The sequence below is a fragment of the Pygocentrus nattereri genome, chromosome 27 (assembly GCF_015220715.1).
Source record: "Pygocentrus nattereri isolate fPygNat1 chromosome 27, fPygNat1.pri, whole genome shotgun sequence".
NCBI classification, from domain to species: domain Eukaryota; kingdom Metazoa; phylum Chordata; class Actinopteri; order Characiformes; family Serrasalmidae; genus Pygocentrus; species Pygocentrus nattereri.
Window position 1 is genome coordinate 18,378,616 of NC_051237.1, and position 18,385 is coordinate 18,397,000.

The 18,385-nt window shown below is 40.3% G+C and overlaps 1 protein-coding gene across 1 annotated transcript; it reads left to right on the plus strand.

Moving 5' to 3' along the window:
• The first annotated feature begins 576 nt into the window (after positions 1–576).
• On the plus strand, positions 577–16,338 carry mrpl3 (mitochondrial ribosomal protein L3). Its single transcript, XM_017693598.2, has 10 exons — positions 577–778; positions 2,429–2,607; positions 2,732–2,823; positions 4,630–4,728; positions 7,271–7,370; positions 7,572–7,632; positions 11,801–11,912; positions 12,026–12,103; positions 14,000–14,077; positions 15,956–16,338. The coding sequence occupies exons 1-10, from the start codon at positions 684–686 to the stop codon at positions 16,097–16,099; spliced, it is 1,038 nt and encodes a 345-aa protein (XP_017549087.2). The 5' UTR covers positions 577–683; the 3' UTR covers positions 16,100–16,338.
• Positions 16,339–18,385: the final 2,047 nt, after the last annotated feature.

Consider the following 18,385-nt stretch of genomic DNA (forward strand, 5'->3'; position numbering starts at 1 on the left):
TCATGAGTCATGATGACAGTCGTAGTTATGAGGTGCTAGGTCATAGTACAATCACATACAATAATTTGGTGAATAGATAGTTTCAACTTTCAAGTTTATTTGCCATTTGCTCTACATGTCAGGACATTTATGCAATGAAATGCTTGTGGTGAGGCTCAGATAGTCACTCTACAGAGAGTAAATAAGTCACAGTAACATATAAAAAAACTAATTGAAATATATTAAATATACACAAAATATAGACAATATATATTTTAAAGTGACTTAAGTGACTCAGTGTTATTGTTCTTTGCTGTGACTTGGTGTTAAGCTGTTATTGTCCATAGCAGAGATATGATATAATAATAATGCTGACCAAGTGACTGAGTGAAAATACCATTATATTATTGAATGTTCTTTTTTTACAATAATAATAAATATAGTTAACTTGCTCCATGGTTCCTATCACGAAGCAAAATGAATGTAAAAGTCGGTTTATTTCCTCGAGTTTAGAGGACAACTTTAAAAATATATCTAAAGAGCGGAACCCATGTTTGAGCGGAACTATGAGTAGACACCGCACGCTGTTGTGGGGCTTTCGCAAATGTTACACCGGAAGCTCGAGGAATGACATCTCGGGACGACCGCTAAAGCGGCGCGTGTGAAAGATGAAGGGATGGTTTTCCTGAGATAATAAGGAGACCATGGCAGCGTGGACCCGCGGGCTTCTCCGGCTTGGTGAGGCACTGCTGAAGGGAGCGCCTGTAACCGCTTACCGGACTGTGGCGTCGCTCGAGCGGTAGGTTGACTAGTTGCCTCGGCCGAGCGACTGTGGCCGGGACTCGAGTCAGAGTCAGAGTCTGATCCTCCGGCTGGAGGCTTCAGCTTCGGGCTCGGTGAGGCGCGTGAACACACGTTCCGAGTCGAGTAGCCTGTAGACACTAGCTGGTCCAGGTGGTCCAGCTGGTCCAGGGGTCTTAGGAAGGGGGTTGTGCTCCTGTGCTGCCCCCCAGGTTCTGCTGCCCTGGCGAGGCTTTACACTGCGCGGCAGCATCACTGAGGGTTTACAATCAGCCGCCAGAGCCTTAGCGAGCTCGAGTACTGGTGTTGGATAATTAGTTCTGGACCACGAATGTCAGTCCAGAGATCACAGCTCCACTGCTCCACAGCCTGCTGCTGGGGGGCTTTATACCCCTGTAGTCGACGCTTGGCATTGACCACAGTGACCTTAAGCTCGTGGGCGGCTGCTCCAGGGCGTCCTGTTCTAACGGCAGTGCTTTTAGTGAGATGATTACACGCTGTGCGCGCACAGTTGAGCGCCAGTGTCAGCAGTGGCTAGAAGGGGTCTCTGGATCCTTCTGGACATTTGTCTTTGTTTTACAGGAAATCGTTTTATGGCTAGAAGTGATGAACAAGAACATGATCTGTCGCTGCTGTCGGATCAAAACCTCGTCTCTCCAAAATGGCAACTTTACAGGAGAAGGAAAAACCTTACTTGGCTTTTAATGTAAGTCAATGGAACCGGAGTTTATCCCATGAAATTTTGGGCCATTTCTTTTGGTCCGTTCATCTCGAAGTTCACGCACAGTGTAAAGGGCCACAGGCATTTTCAAATTATGTCAAAAACTGAAAAACGACTGAATTGGAGATACAAGGTTTTCTTCCAACAGCAGCGATATATTACTCACAGTTATTCTCCTTTCTCTGCTCCTTGACGGCTCATGTTACTGCATTTTCATGTGTGAAAGTCGAAAGTCAAGGCACACAAAAGATTATAGCGTCCCCAGGTGCCGTGACCTGGATGACATAAGTGTGGGTAGTGTACCATCATACTGTGCATCACAATGTTTCATTTTTCTGCTGTTCTGTTGAGTGAAGCATGATGCCTCTATTAAACTGTCAGTAGCATCATTTTTAAAATGCACTGTTTCAGTTAAGCAACTAAATGTTTTCTCTTGGACTTGATTTCTCATGATTTCTCATGATTTCGTCTCCTTTTTTGTGTGTGTGTGTGTGTGTGTGTGTGTGTGTGTGTGTGTGTGTGTGTGTGTGTATCCATCAATATTCTCTCGCTGCAGTATCCAGCATGCTTTACACAAATGTAATAAATAGGGATATGATATTTGGCTTTCTAGCTGTGACATTAGCTAAATGGACATCTACTGTGTTTGCCAGCTAGTGGAAAGAAAAGGAAAAAACAGCCTGCACTACACAGTTAGTTGCCACAAAGGGCTAATAGTTTTCCAAACGTTTCTCCCACCTTCAAGATACATCATCAGAAAGGGGTTTTCCTAGTCTTTAAAACATAAAATCTCACTCTCTGTCCCCCTGTAGCACCATTGTAGGAGACGAGCAGGCCTGTTTACAACAGCTGAGGCAGTGGTTATGTTTTTTTATTTTGGTTATTTTGCCCTTTTAAGTCACATTATGCTTTTGTTTTGTGTGCTAGTATTCCCGCTGTCCAGTGCGTCAGGACTATCAAGACCTCTACTTGGTGGGATGAACATCTCACAGAAGATAACGCCAATGTCATGAGAAGGGCTGTGGCTGAGGAGTACAAACAGCTCACTGTGGACAGACTAAACCCACTGAAGGACGAGCCTTGGCCCCGGCATGAATGGGACGAAAGTGAGTCGCCCCCTCTGTCTTATGAGTCCTGACAGTCAGCTTGCTCTGTGTACCTGGTCGGTTTTAGGCAGATACTGAAAGTTTCAGTATGAAGAACATATAAATCAAGCTGTGTGTTTCACAGAGAGTCGGAGGGTTGGTCTTGTGGCAGTCAAGCTCGGGATGATGCCTGTGTGGACCAAGTCAGGAGAGAGACATGTGGTGACAATGCTACAGGTACTGTGGACTCCAAATTACAGTTACAGATTGAATAAAACTGACCAGTGATCAGTAAGATGAGTGGCACAAAGTGACAGAGAAAATATTCCCACAAAATTTTTATATATTTAGATATCTTTATAAAGTAGACTCCATTTTACACTAACTGGTCTGTTCCTCTAGTAGTATTGTCTTCAAATAAAGGACTGCTCTCTCATTTTAATAATAGCATAATTCCCTTGTTGATAAGTGGTGGTTCAAAGACAAATGGTCTAATATAGAGAAATATACCATCTCTGTTCTCTTTACACTGTTGTGGATAGGAACCTGGGGTTACACCGTCTTTGTTACCACCACGACATGTAAAGCTTCATGTGTTCTGAATTTTCTGTACTCTCTTCATTTGATGAGCTGCAGCAAATCAACTTAGCTACTGAAAATTCTGGTGAATTGTGTCTCATCATTTTGAAGCTGTATGTAAATATTTTGCCTAAACAATTTGAGTTTTTCTGGGTTCCAGCTGCTGAAGAAAACCTCTGCTTCCTTACATTGTAGTGATTCCTATATAACATAGGATGGGTTGTCTATTATAGTAAGTAGAAGTTAAGCAAACACTAACCACTCTGGATACCTCTGCTTATTGAAATACAGTGCCCCCCCGATATACTGCACCGTTTAACAAGACACACCAATAATTTAGCCACACTGCACATAAACACTTAGAAGCTGGTCTTTTATATCAACTGATTTACTTCAGTACAGATTATTGATTCTGTGTTCTTCAGTACGTAAGCAGTCAGATTAATAAGCGTTCTTGTTCTGTGCTGCAGATTGACAATCTAATTTACGTTCTTCATGCATGTTATTTCCATCACTGCTTCCTGATTCTGCAGTGTGCTAGTCAGCCACTTCCAAAACCTCAGTCTAATTTATGTTTAAGCCACATGGCCTTTTGGGTTATAATAAAAAACGGAATAATAATAATAATAATACATTTTATTTGACGGCGCCTTTCTGACACTCAAGGTCACCTTACATAAAATGAGACAATAATAATAGTAAATAAACAGTAAAACAATAAAACACAGTAAAAAACACAGTAAAATCCAAGAGATAACACTCAAAGTATAAAATAAAATAAAATTGGATAAAATTAATAAAACAGAGTGATTGGAGTTAGGAGTTATATGCAGATCTAAAGAGATATGTTTTGAGACCCGACTTGAAATGAAGGTATAGAAATCAAAGGAGCTGTACTGATGTCACTACAGTAAATGAATAAATACATGATAGCCAGCTCTACTTGAAAGACGAACGGCTGTATATGGATTGATGTGGTTCACGTTGGTTCCTATTAGTCTGTAAAGAATTCTAAATTCATAAATTTCTCGAGTCGGAGAATGATTGGACCATTTTGCTTGAAACCACTCTAAAGAGGCCAGAAACAGGGCTGGAACCTTCACAGTTTAGTCATCAAGACTGTATTTCGAGGTAGCAGTTTTTCATTCATTTCTAGAGTTTTTAAATATTTACCATTCATCAATTTGAAGCAAGCATAAGTGATAATGTCATGTTCAAAGGTAGAGATGGTGAAAGGTCTTTAAATAACAGTTGAATTTTCTGTTGCTCTATTGTTATAGAGACTGATGTAGTAAAGTAGTGAGTAGTGAGATTTTCTATTACTATTTCTATAACCCTGTTACTATTATTATATTAAGTTTGAGGGATTGATTTGTAACGGATTTATTATTTTTTTATCTTTCATGTTTTAGTAATTATGTATGTTGCTTATGTATACTCACATGTATGCACTCCGTGTCTCAGGTGCAGGACTGCCATGTGATCAAGCACATACCTAAAGAAGAGTACAATGGCCGGACAGCTGCTCTGATCATAGGGGCTAAAAACTCTCCTCCCTTTTATGTAAGTTTAATTATTTCTTAACTTTCTCACACACACACACACACACACACACACACACACACACTGTTTAGTTACACGACTCTTTATCTGTTTTATGTACACGACCAGACAAACATGTGCTCCAGTGCACCATTAATTCCTCACCCTTGTTCACATCCTTGACTTTTGTGGGTGAGCAGTTTGTGTAATAGACTTGAGCGGTGTTCTGCCTAGAGGGTCTGAATAATGAGAGCTGAAGTGGTCATATAGGAGGATTACTCTGAGAGTGTGGTGGCGACCTTGGAAGGCAAGTGTGTTTGTGTTACAGAGAATTAATAGAGGCTGTTAAGTTTGCTGTTTCCAACTTCCTTCCCTTCACCTCCTTTCTCCTTATTTTGTGTCTCCCCCACCTCTCTCTCCCTCCATCTCCCTCTCCCTATATCTCTCTCCCTCTCTCTCCCTCTCCCTATATCTCTCTCTCCCTATATCTCTCTCTCCCTATATCTCTCTCTATATCTCTCTCTCCCTATATCTCTCTCTCCCTCTCCCTATCTCTCTCCCTATATCTCTCTCTCCCTCTCCCTATCTCTCTCCCTATATCTCTCTCTCCCTCTCCCTATCTCTCTCCCTATATCTCTCTCTCCCTCTCCCTATCTCTCTCCCTATATCTCTCTCTCCCTATATCTCTCTCTCCCTATATCTCTCTCTCCCTATCTCTCTCTCTCTCTCTCTCTCACTCTCTATCTCTCTCTCACACACCTTCTCCTGGATTGATTGGTTTTATTTGGATGTATTTGTCTCAGGGGAAATAGCTGCTGTTGCAGCAGAGAGGGGTAGCAGTGATAGAGAGATGAGCAAATAGAAAGGAAGGAAGACATTCTTTATCACTTTTTCTGCTCATCAGTGAGGAAAAGCACTAATAGGTATCTCTAATAGCGGCAAGGACCTTCGGCAAAGTCACAGAACAAGATTGTGTATGCTGAGGTAGCTCTTGTTTGTGGTAGGGCCAGACCAGTACATCCGATCAGTGTTGCAGCCTTTGCTGGTTGATTGTTAATGAGGAAAGTCCCACCATATAAAGTGCAAAATATATAATGACTCACTTGATTCCCTGCATGTCTAACAATCACAAATTCATGTAAAGGTTATTGTTTAGCCTGTTGCACCCACAATTGGTGAGCTTCTGTTTTCGGTATTCTCAACTAACTAGAGATGCAGCGCTGCCCTGCTTTAGGATGGCACTGTAGCAATTAGGGTATTACCTGTAACTCCCGGAATACCTCTGAAAACTTTACAGTGTACCAAAGTATATTGAAAAATCTGAAAACAAGAGACTGGTGGGAAGAGAGAACTGTTGGCCTATTCTCAAACTGAAGACAAAGGAGGATACGTGGGACTAATAAAGAACTGTGAACTGTGTAAGATTTCAGTTAATGTGTGGAAGATTGCAAACATTTACCACTGAAGCTAGCATTAGAAGTGCTATGACGAGTGAGTCAGCAGCCAGCCAATGCTGGAGTAGCCAGCCGACACACAAAGTCACCAGTAATATAGCAATAATTAAAAGATTGTTTTGTGTTGTAACTAGGGGTGTGCACAGATACTCGGTTTGAGGTGCCAGTATTTGTGTAAAGTGTAATAAAACAATGATTTACACCAACAGTACTGAAAAATGTTAGGGTAAGTGTAATATTATACTTTGCTGCTGTGAAACAAGAATGCTTTAACATGTTGCCAAGTATGCATTGATAAAGACTTGACTGACAGTTCAGAAACAGTATGGCCAGCTCTACTCTAGTCAAACTACTCTAGCTGATGTCATCCAGGTCCACATACACTGAAAATGTATTTCTCTGAATTCCTCTGAAGAGGCAAGACTGCATGTTGACCAGAGATCTTGAATCCAATTTCCAGTCCTGCATTTTGTATTCACTGGTAGATAGCTGGCCTTTTGATGCAGCTAATTGGCCAACTAGCATCGTAGCCTGCTTGCCTGGCAGTGACTGCAAAATGCAAGACCGGAAACTGGATTCAAGATCCAGATTTGTGGTGAAGTGAAAAGTGAGTCCACTCAGGAATGCTGGGGGGCTGGTGTCCAGCACAGTTTGCTCAAGCAGCAGGGAACACCCACTAAATCTGGCCATTATTAAATGAGTTGAATCAGACGTTTTTAAACTGGGAAATCACCAGACTGTGGAAAATGTTCTTAAATATTCCTTTTGGTACAGAGTTTTAGCCTCCTAACACCTTCAATTGTGCTGCCAACTAAAGAGTAGCCTTAATGTTGCTAAGAAGAGAATTGAGGAATATTCCAGTTATCACATTTAATAAGACTGGACAACCCTGATTTAAGGCTCCGAAATCACATGTTAAGTGACTTCAGTCTGTATCAATTTCTTCCGTCTTAAAATTGGTATTGGTCACAGTTTTTGTGTGGCTTGAGATCTAGTTTGTGGCCAATTGTAACCTGGTTTTCTGAATGAGTCAGAACTTCGTTCAATTCGTAAATCCCATACAGAGCGTGTTGCCTTTTTACACACATTTTCTATTTGTCCTCCTGCAGCGGACAGAGGAGTCTCTGGAGATGTTCCGGAATGCTGGAGTACCTCCGAAACAAAAAGTGACGACGTTCCATGTGACAGACAATGCTGTCATCAAGCCAGGTGTGTTCTTCTCTCAGAGAGAGACATTCTTTGTGCCTCTAGGGAAAAAAGGGGGTATTATAAAAAAACAGGATTGGTTCTGTGATGTTAATTCTTAAGGCTCACATGTGACCCTTACCATGCCATAATTACCAAAAGTGCTCTTCAACAAAGATTTCCAATTGCATTTATTATCCTCTTCCTCTTCTTCTGTTTATTTAGGCACTCCTCTCTATGCTGCTCACTTCCGTCCAGGACAGTATGTGGATGTTACGGCAAAAACGTGAGTGTCTTGTTCAGACAAACACATACGTGATTTTTTTTTTCCTTTCCAAAGTTTTTGCTGTTGCTGTTAATATGAATTATAAATCCGCATGGATTTTCATTTCAGTTACTCTTTATTATGTTTTAACTGATTATATCTATGTCCCTGCTTTTGGCCAAATGAAAAAGGATCCAAAATAAAATGACCCAGTCTAATTTTTACAGAAGTTATGTAAAAGAATTATTTAAGCATATAACTACTCAGCCAGGACTGTTGATGCGCTCTGCTTTACATTCACAGCTTAATCATATGCAAATAAGTGCTGAAGGTGCTTTGGAGGTCCTGTTTTTTTTTTGTTTGGTTTTTTTTTTTTTGAAAATGTTCATCACTGCATAAAAGGCAGATTTCTGTCCTGAGCATATGTTCACTGGCCCATAATGAATATAAATGATATCCATCAGCAAGTTTATTGAATGATATTGATAATCCCTGTTCCTAATAAGAGTTCAGCAGTACAAAATTACAACAGCACTGAAATCATGTTTTATGCCAGTTTTGAGATTTATTTTTTCTTTTTCGTGTTTTGTCTTTTAAGTAATAATATGGTGATGGTGGCCAGTAGCCAATATATGGGGCTGATATTAATATGTCATAAATTTCAAGTAAATTGTAAAATTTTTCAGGAACATAATTCCTGCACAAAACATACTTTAAGTGAAAACAGTATTCATTGAAATACTAGAACTAGACATTTGAACTTTATAAAAATAAAGTATATGAAGCTTCCAGACAGTAAGATTTGGTAATCGGGATGGGATTATGTAATGACATACTTTGAAACTTTAGATAGATGTGAACACAAAATATAGTAAATGCTTGAAATAGCCAAAGGAATGCCTGGTTTCACATCTGTGGCTTAATTCTGTGCTAAACTAGAGCTAATTGTTACAGTTGCTGATGAGGACGCATCATTTACACCACAGGTCTTCATATCTGGACGAAATAAAGGCAAGAACTTTCAAAATTACGTTAGGAATGCCAGAGTGTGACCAAACTAAGAGAAAGAAGTTTGGCACTATGTACGTGACCTATGCTTACATTGCCAAGTGACTGTGCAGGGTACTGATGTTTCGGTGCTTGATGTGTCTAACTCATTTTGACCCAATCAATTTAGGATTTGGGGAAGAAGCATTTATTTAAGCCCTGGTTGCATTACAGATGCGCATAACTCGCATTTAAGCATTTTACCAGCAAGATAAAATGACAATTTCAAGGTGAAATGCTAAATATCAGATCAGCTGACCCAATAATCACCCAGTCTCTAGCTTCTGACTGCTGCCTGAACAGTGGGATTGAACCTCATTCACCCACAAGCAGGGCGAGTATATTGTCGGGACTCGAGCAGCCTGTCCTCCCACATCCTCCGCTCCAAAGTCCCGGACGATGTGGAAAAACGTTACTAATTAATTAATGTTAAGTTAAGGTTTTAATTCTAATTTAATCTGTTCTTTGATGCAGAAAAAGTATTAAAGTATGTTCTAATGTTAAAAAAAAGGGTAACGAATCAAAAAGATTGAAAAAGTATTCTTGCAAAAAGTCCAAGGCAGATGAAAAACCAAACTTCAGCCGCAGGTTCCTTTTTTGACGGAGAGAAATGGGTCCCTTCTTCGTTTATTAAGTTCCAAGTGATAAGGTGGCATCCAGAAAGCCAAACGTACAGACAATCTAAACACATTTCATCTCATACCCAAAGCTGAGCATCCCCATCGCCCCTCCCTTGGAGGTTTCGTCGCCCCCCCCCGCCTTTTTTTAAATGTCACCCAACTCAAGATGTTTTTTCTCATGAATTTTCTCGGCCTTGTTTTCTCAGGCCTCCCTGTCCTCCCTGTGTCCGTTGTTTGTAGCACTTTCTTATTAATTTGACTCAAAGACTGGTTCTTACCAGCCCTTATCAACTAGCCTTCCTATTCCCAGTTAGCATCAACTGTACAAGCAGTGTTTCTCACTCTTTCTGACCTTCCAGTTGTTTTCCTACCACAAATGCTCCTTTCGTTATTATACACTGCTCTGTGTCTGGAGTGGTGTTCACTCCATTCCATGTATGGAAATGTTAGACCTGCTCTTCCGGTCCTAGTCTGCCTGTTAAATTTAGGCCTGTCTGTCTCAGTTTTTGTGCTTATACACTATTTTAATAATTCCCAAGCTAATAATTATTACAAATCTTTTATTAATGAGGGTTCAAGGACACCCCCCCCCACCCGATAATATCCACTGTACTTTCTGACTTTTCCTGACAATAATTCCACTGACAGAAGCCTCAGCTGCAATAAGCTGTAAATAAGTTATCGTAAATAAGAGAGGACTGATCCAAGATTAACACTCCTACTCTGAGACGCTTAATGAGTACAGTTTTATAGAAAGATTATGTTCTGTTTTCCGGTAGATGTGCAAATTGATATTCATTCTAATTTAAACAGCAGCTTTTCATTTTATTTCTGTAAATTTTGATTGTGTAATTCTATGCTCTGTGTTATTAGTGCATCTTGCTGATGTGTGACTCTGATGGCTGATAAGGTATTAATTGTCCAGTCGTACTGGTTGAGACACTGTTAAGAAGACTGTTTACTGTTAGAGGACAAATATAGAAAACCCTCTTGAAGGCTAATTTCTGCTGATTTCAGCTTGATGGTTTGGGGTAGGGCACCATTATATTTCATTCAGTGTTTAAAATAAGCTGTTTTTATCACTCAAAATCTAGTAATTACTGCATAAGTAGAACGCACCTGTGTGCACGCACACACACGCACGTTAACCCTCCTAGTGAGAGCACACCCTGCACTTGATTAGAGTCCCAATGATGGTGTAATAGCTCAGCCCAAGCTGCTCTTCAGTTTTCCCCCTCTTGCTCTTCTGTTCGCCCTCCTTATGAAAGATGACTGCTGCCTTATTTATGTCTATGTGAAGATGCCAGGTCTGGCCCAGAGCCGAGGCAGGCCATTCTGACAGCAGATCAGACTGAGATGTCCTTTCAGTGAAAATGTGAGCGTGATCAAAGAGAGGCCAGTCTGTGTGCAGACAGCGAGCATTAATGGGCAAGACCGGGACTAGCTTCAAGTTCAAATTCATATTTTAAACAACAATCAACATAAAGGCGGTAATATAAACAGCATAAGCTCACAGTTGTTAAGCTTTTTTTGTCATGGGACTACAGGGGCCAACATTCGGCTAATTTGTAGGCTAAAGCTCAAGTCTACACTCAACAAATCTCTCTAACATTTAAACAAAGATGTAAAACTTCATGAAACAGTCTCTAGTTTCATAGTACAGCTAACTAATATAGCTGCTACTCCAGTGGAAGATTCAAGGAAGGAATGTGACCTGTAACTGAAACTTCTGAGAAACAGGACAACAAAATTGTAGAAATGACTGCGGTTGACTGTTGCAAAACTGATGGGCAAAGTCACACAAGTGAGGCGGAAAATGGAAAAAAAATTAAGTTAGACGTCCAAAATGAATTAGTTTGGTTTGTTTTTTTTTTCCTTTGGTTGAAATTTCACAAGTCTTTAGTCTTGTGTCCAAGTCAAGCTGCAAGACGAGTCGAGTTCTCATCTCTAGACAATACAAAATTGTTTTTTAAAAATCTTGAAATTGAGACTAGATCCACCTGGATTTGCTTTAGGGAGAAATGTGACATGTAATTAAACGTTAAGTTAATTATTAAAACAGACATTCGCTGCATAGTAGTCTTTTGTCACCTAAACATCCTCTCTTCCAAAATATGCAGCCTACTTTCCCATTCATGTTTCCAATAAATATTCTTTAAGGGCCATTATGTTGAATATACTTGTGTATGTTTTTGTTCATAGTGTTTTTGCTGTGTGGAATATTTTATTGTCCTGACTGGGGGGGCTTATTTGTGAAAGAATATATTGTGAAACATAGAGGGCATAAAATTTCAGCTTTTTATGGAAATTAAGCCTGTTTGAAAGCAGCAGATTCGGGTCAGAAAATTATTTCTAGAGGTCAAATTATTATATTAAGTTAATGCTGTCTAGAAATAAAATTGCTGATGTATGATTGAAAATGCACCTATATGCCATCTAGGGTTCAGTAAAGCTGCTTACTTTATGCAGAGGAAGTCAGCTGATGTATATGTGTTTGTATTTGTATTTGTGTTGTACTGTAGGATTGGAAAAGGTTTTCAGGGAGTAATGAAGCGCTGGGGTTTCAGTGGACAGCCAGCCTCTCATGGTCAAACCAAAACCCACAGGAGGCCCGGCTCATTGGGACCTGGAGGGGTGAGTGCGTTACTGTGTGTGTCTGCCTGCACATATGCATGTATTTTCCTCTCCACGTTGGTTTTTCATCGTCTCTGGATTAGTGGATAAATTGACATTTTATTTTCTTTCAGGATCCTGCTAAAGTTTTTAAAGGAAAGAAGATGCCAGGCAAGATGGGAAATGTTTTTGACACAGCGTTTGGCTTAAAGGTATAGATGCACATTCACAGTGGACACTGTGAAAACTGTTTGCAGTGTCTAATCTAGCTTTTCTTTATCCATTAATTGATTTACCTATCGTATATTGGTTTGGACATTTTATTCACTTTATATTATATGATGCACCTTTGTACATACACCTCGATTATCAGAAAACCCAATCATAAGAATTAGATCTTTCTGATCTAGTGTTTTGTTTTTGGTTCCCATTTTTGGGTCTCTTACCTACAGTACTGCTGTTATGCGTGCGTGTGTGTGTGTGTGTGTGTGTGTGTATGTGCGCACACAAACGCACACGATTTCTGGCTCAGCAACACCTGTATGTCTTTCTCCTACCCTTTCTGTTGCTATCTTTCTCACTCATGTGCTCCATCTCACTCTCTCTGTTGCTGTCTCTCACATACACTCTCTGTCTCTCAGTCCTGGTTGTTGATGAAGCGCATGTAAAGATATATTTATTTTGTGTGTGCACACTGCTCAAAAAAATAAAGGGAACACTTAAACAACACAATATAACTCCAAGTAAATCAAACTTCTGTGAAATCCAACTGTCCACTTAGGAAGCAACAGTGACAATCAATTTCACAGCTGTTGTGCAAATGGAACAAACAACAGGTGGAAATTATTGGCAATTAGCAAGACACACTCAATAAAATTTCTGCTTTCAGGCTGATGTTTTGGTCACTTTTGAATGTTGGTGGTGCTTTCACACTCGTGGTAGCAGGAGACGGACTCTACAACCCACACAAGTGGCTCAGGTAGTGCAGCTCATCCAGGATGGCACATCAATGCGAGCTGTGGCAAGAAGGTTTGCTGTGTCCGTCAGCGTAGTGTCCAGAGGCTGGAGGCGCTACCAGGAGACAGGCCAGTGCACCAGGAGACGTGGAGGAGGCCGTAGGAGGGCAACAACCCAGCTGCAGGACCACTACCTCCGCCTTTGTGCAAGGAGGAACAGGAGGAGCACTGCCAGAGCCCTGCAAAATGACCTCCAGCAGGCCACAAATGTGCATGTGTCTGCACAAACGGTTAGAAACCGACTCCATGAGGATGGTATGAGGGCCCGACGTCCACAGATGGGGGTTGTGCTCACAGCCCAACACCGTGCAGGACGCTTGGCATTTGCCAGAGGACACCAGGATTGGCAAATTCACCACTGGCGCCCTGTGATCTTCACAGATGAAAGCAGGTTCACACTGAGCACGTGACAGACGTGGCAGAGTCTGGAGACGCCGTGGAGAGCGATCTGCTGCCTGCAACATCCTTCAGCATGACCGGTGTCACGCTGGAGTGTGTCAGCAGTTCCTGCAAGATGAAGGCATTGAAGCTGTGGACCGGCCCGCCCGTTCCCCAGACCTGAATCCGATTGAGCACATCTGGGACATCATGTCTCACTCCATCCACCAACGCCACTTTGCACCACAGACTGTCCAGGAGTTGGCGGATGCTTTAGTCCAGGTCTGGGAGGAGATCCCTCAGGAGACCATCCGCCACCTCATCAGGAGCATGCCCAGGCGTTGTAGGGAGGTCATACAGGCACATGGAGGCCACAAACAATACTGAGCCTCATTTTGACTTGTTTTAAGGACATCACATCAAAGTTGGATCAGCCTGTCGTGTGTTTTTCCACTTTGATTTTGTGTGTGACTCCAAATCCAGGCCTCCATTGGTTAATAAATTTGATTTCCATTGATGATTTTTGTGTGATTTTGTTGTCAGCACATTTAACTTTGTACAGAACAAAGTATTCAATGAGAATATTTCATTCATTCAGATCTAGGATGTGTTATTTGAGTGTTCCCTTTATTTTTATATATATATATATATTACACACACACACACACATGCATACATACATACATAAAATGTGTGTGCGTCTTTGTTTATCAGGTTTGGAGGGTGAACACCAAAGCTAACATTCTGTACATCAATGGGTCGGTTCCAGGACATCGCAACTGCTTGGTCAAGGTAAGACCCCTTCTGTACATGCCCACACACATTTCCACCTTAAGGCCTGTTTACAGTCTGAGTCTAATTACACTTTGTATGCAGTTTTTCGGCTCGATCTTCTGCGTTTGCATTAAATATAAGGCTGACCAGTCACACCTCCGTTGTGACTGTTGCGGTCCAAGCGAATGTGCATCATGATGGTGGCAGAGCAGCTTGTAATGGAGCACAAAAACTTACAACAAGCAACACGCTGGTTAGAAAAATGAAGAGGTTAAAAATGTAGGTGTAAAACCATAGGCTGTGAATAATGTTGAGAATCTTATTAAAACCCAGTGACTGTTTATAGCTTTTTTTTTGTTCGTTTATATGGATTATATCCTGTTTTGAATGTTAAATGTGCACATGAATCGTGTACATCTGAAGAATTTTCCTCCTCCTCTTTCTCCTCCTCTTCTTCCCCTAACACAGCACAGCTGTTCGCTGCCGTTATTCAGCCAGCCCACAGATAAAGTATTAAATATATAGTATATAGTATTTAATAGGCCAGTCTGAACTGAGATAATGTTGCTGAAACACGTAGAGAGACGCATTTTGTGATTGAGGAACTTGGTTTCATTTTCATTTGCTCAGATTTTTCTTCAATAGCTTTCAAACTATTTTTTGAGTGATAAAAGGCCAACTTGTAAATTATCACTGTTAGAGACTAAGACTATTTTCATTTAATTTGCATCTGAAATTAATGTAGAACACTTGATTTCTGTGGACTCTTGTAACTGCTCTGAGAGCTAAATGACCTTCTGCAAATTACATCCCAAGTGGCAGTCATCGGGGTCCAAACACTAGGCCTCTTGAGGAGCCAGTAAAACACAGGGGATGAGAGAGTTTTGAGAATGGCCTCTATTTATGATTTATTTGGATGTGAGGTCTGTGATTCATTTACCTTTCGACCTTATTTATTATGGTACACACTAGATTTGAACATGACTTGTATAGTACTTAAACTCTGTGAACAAGGTATTTCCACAGCTCTTCTGCATATATTTGTCTGGGTGCATCCAAATTTCATATTAAAATGACAAAAAATGTCTTCTGGAAATGATGCCACTAGACTTTACTACAGGGAATTGTCACCTTTTTCACTGCTTATGAGTTTTCCCCTTGAGGTCTTTGTCACTGATACTGTTTTTAATAGTTAAAAATGACTATAACGTATAGTCTATGTACATTTATACCGTCAGAATTAAACAAGCTGTAATGGTTTTAGTTAAAGTGCTTAACTGCATGACTTAACTGCCAGTCAGTTATTACATACAGCTGTCAGTTTTCTTAATATTATTTAAAAAATGAGCAAAAGAAACTTCCAGAATTCTTTCCACACCAAAAAAAAAACTGTTTTCTGAGGTTAATTCAATTATGCCACACATTTTCATTTAATTTAATAGTCAGTACACACAAACTTTATTACCTTAACATGAAGGTCAGTTATTGATGGAACAAAGTTTTAATATTTCAATGCAGTTTGTTTGGGTTTCATTTGAATGTTTTTTTTTCCTTTGGATCAAAATAAACAGCTTTTGTTCATTGAGATGTTCTTTTATAAATTGTCTGTTTCTCAAAAAGCTGTTTCTAAGTAAGACAATACAGTTCACTTATTTACTGTTGACATGTTTTCTGTTTTTAAGTCTAATGACCCCAATGGTTCAATTTTGGGGTGTTTGTTAATTAGTTCTAATTATTGTTGTTATCCTCATTCTAAAAGCTGAACATGATGAACATTTAAATCATTAAAATATGTTTTAGGAGTCTGATTTTCCTCTGTAAGAGTCATTTGTGAAACTGCAGTAGGACAGTGAAACCATAACATTTCTCTGACCTCATGTTGTTTTTGGTTTTCAGGTAAGAGACACCATTCTGCCTCATCGCCTGGAGAAGAACAGAAACCCTCCCTTCCCCACATTTTTCGCTGATGGAGATGAGGAGCTTCCTGAAGACCTTTACGATGAGAACATGTTTCAGTTTGGAGAGCCGATTCCTGGCTGATGTTACAGCCCCATGTCTTTCGTTTGTGTAGTCAGTTCTGATGCCTGAGTCGACAGCTTTACATCTAATGAATGCTTTATTGCTGGACTGGCATGAAAGTGTAAAAACGGTGGACTGCTAGCAGAACTGATGCATACGGAAACATTGTGTAATGCAGAAAACAAACTTCTGAACTGAAGATGGTGTCAATGAATATTGGCTTCTGTTTATATGTGAACATTAAAATGTCTTTGATAAAATGTTCAGCTTTTTTCTGTGTCCAGAAGCTGATATTGCACAGCAAACAGAGGTTGTGTCTTATTGAGTTGTGTCAAATGTGTTTTAGAAAGAAAATGAATTGAGGCTCCAGAAAGCAATATTGGTTGTTTGGTTTGATCAGAGCTTCCAGGTAGTGACAAGTGCTTCTTCCTAGTAGATGTTGAAAAATAAAGCTACACCCAACACATTTATTTGCCCCGCAGGGGAGCCAAATTAGCAGCTCATACATTTAAGTACAGCGTGACGATCTTGCTGTATAAAGTCATCTATGAGGTGTTATTTGTAACCAGGTGTAATGTTCTCGTCTTCATATAATTTTTCCAGCTGTCCCTGCCATTCATTTTTTCAATATCTATAATGAATTTTGGGGCAGTCGTGGGCTGGAGGTTAGGGAACTGGCCCTGTGACCGGAAGGTCACCGGTTCGATCCCCAGGGCCGACAGTCCATGACTGAGGTGTCCTTGAGCAAGACACCTAACCCCCAACTGCTCCCCAGGCACCGTGGATAGGGCTGCCCACTGCTCCGGGCAAGTGTGCTCACTGCCCCCTAGTGTGTATGTGGTGTTTCACTTCACGGATGGGTTAAATGTGGAAGTGGAATTTCCCCAGTTGTGGGATCAAAAAAGTATCACTTATCACTTAATTTATCTATACATCTGTTTATACACAGTATATTTTTATATTATGTCTGTTTTGTATACGTGATGCCTTTGAAAATGAGCTGCTACAGTCTGGGATGTATGACTGACCAGGCTATTGGGGCCAGTGCCCATGGGCCTCCGGACTCTGACTACAAGGCTCAAAGTGGGTCAGATCCTTGGGACAATATACTACAGATGCAAACATTAGATAAACAAGTAGCTTATGAACATTGCAGGAGTTTTATATTTTCAGTTATTGACTCACGACAAATGGGATATTGTTTTGCCAGGGGAGTTTACCCCTTCTTTTATAAGACTATAGTCTTCTATAAGACTACTAATGTGTTTTTAGTACAACTTGGCTTGGCTTGAAAACAAAGAACTTAATTCAAACTCTATACAAAACTCTAGAAAAAAAGTTACAGAAAAATCTTTGAGCTCTACGCAAAAAAGAAACGTTAAAATTCTACAAAAGCATCTTCAGACTCCACACATAAATCTTCAAACCCTAAATAAAAGTCTTCGAATAAAACACAGGCCACTGTTAAAATGGATGTTTTTCATTATGTTGTCAGTTGAACCGGAGCTGCTTTAAGGGGAGCCTGGCCACTTCCTATTTCTCCCATTACATCAAAAACATGACTGCGTGACGCTGGAGAGCACCTGCGAGCGAGTGCTTAATGAAGGGAGGGTGAATGGAGCTAAAAGGCTAAACACTAGAAATTAAACACGTTTCTCCATTAATTATGATAAGCAGTAGGATAAATTAGATCCTACCATATGAAAGAAAACCTGCTGCATCTTTCTGATTTTCTACAGCAAATGGGTTTAGGCCTTCTGCTGCCCTCTCGCACTTATTCTGTGCACAAGACCAAATAAGGGGAAGACTGGGAAACCTGCCCTCTTAACCCGATGTGGCATATTTGCGAGGCATATTTATAGTTTTTGCTGACACAGTTTCACAAAAATGACAGTCATTTGCAAAGCACACTTTTGAGTTCGTCAGCAAGAAGCTCATCAATGAATTATTACTCTACTGCATCTAAGCATTTCCTGCTGAAACCAGTTCTTTTTAATGCTCCAAATGTTTCTCTGGCCTTTTCGTAATGCTTCATAAACCAATACGAGAAGGTTTTAGATTCAGGGGCAGGGTTAACAAGCAACTATACCACAGTTAACATCAATGATAACACTTTACATCAACGGTCACAAATTACTTGATAATTATGTGCTAACTAGTCATGAAGTACTCATTATATATTCGTTAACTGCTCATTAAGTGTTTGTTATTATTTACTTACTGATTAAGTACTTAATAATTAGCAGTTGAGGGCATCGTTAACTTAATAACCATAAATAACTGTTAATAATCATTGTACACTGCTAA

Coding starts and splice junctions, on each gene's coding strand:
- mrpl3 (XM_017693598.2), top strand. CDS start 684: ATGGCAGCGTGGACCCGCGGGCTTCTCCGGCTTGGTGAGGCACTGCTG. Junction 2,824..4,629: donor ATGTGGTGACAATGCTACAG/GTACTGTGGACT, acceptor TCCGTGTCTCAG/GTGCAGGACTGCCATGTGAT. Junction 7,633..11,800: donor GTGGATGTTACGGCAAAAAC/GTGAGTGTCTTG, acceptor GTTGTACTGTAG/GATTGGAAAAGGTTTTCAGG.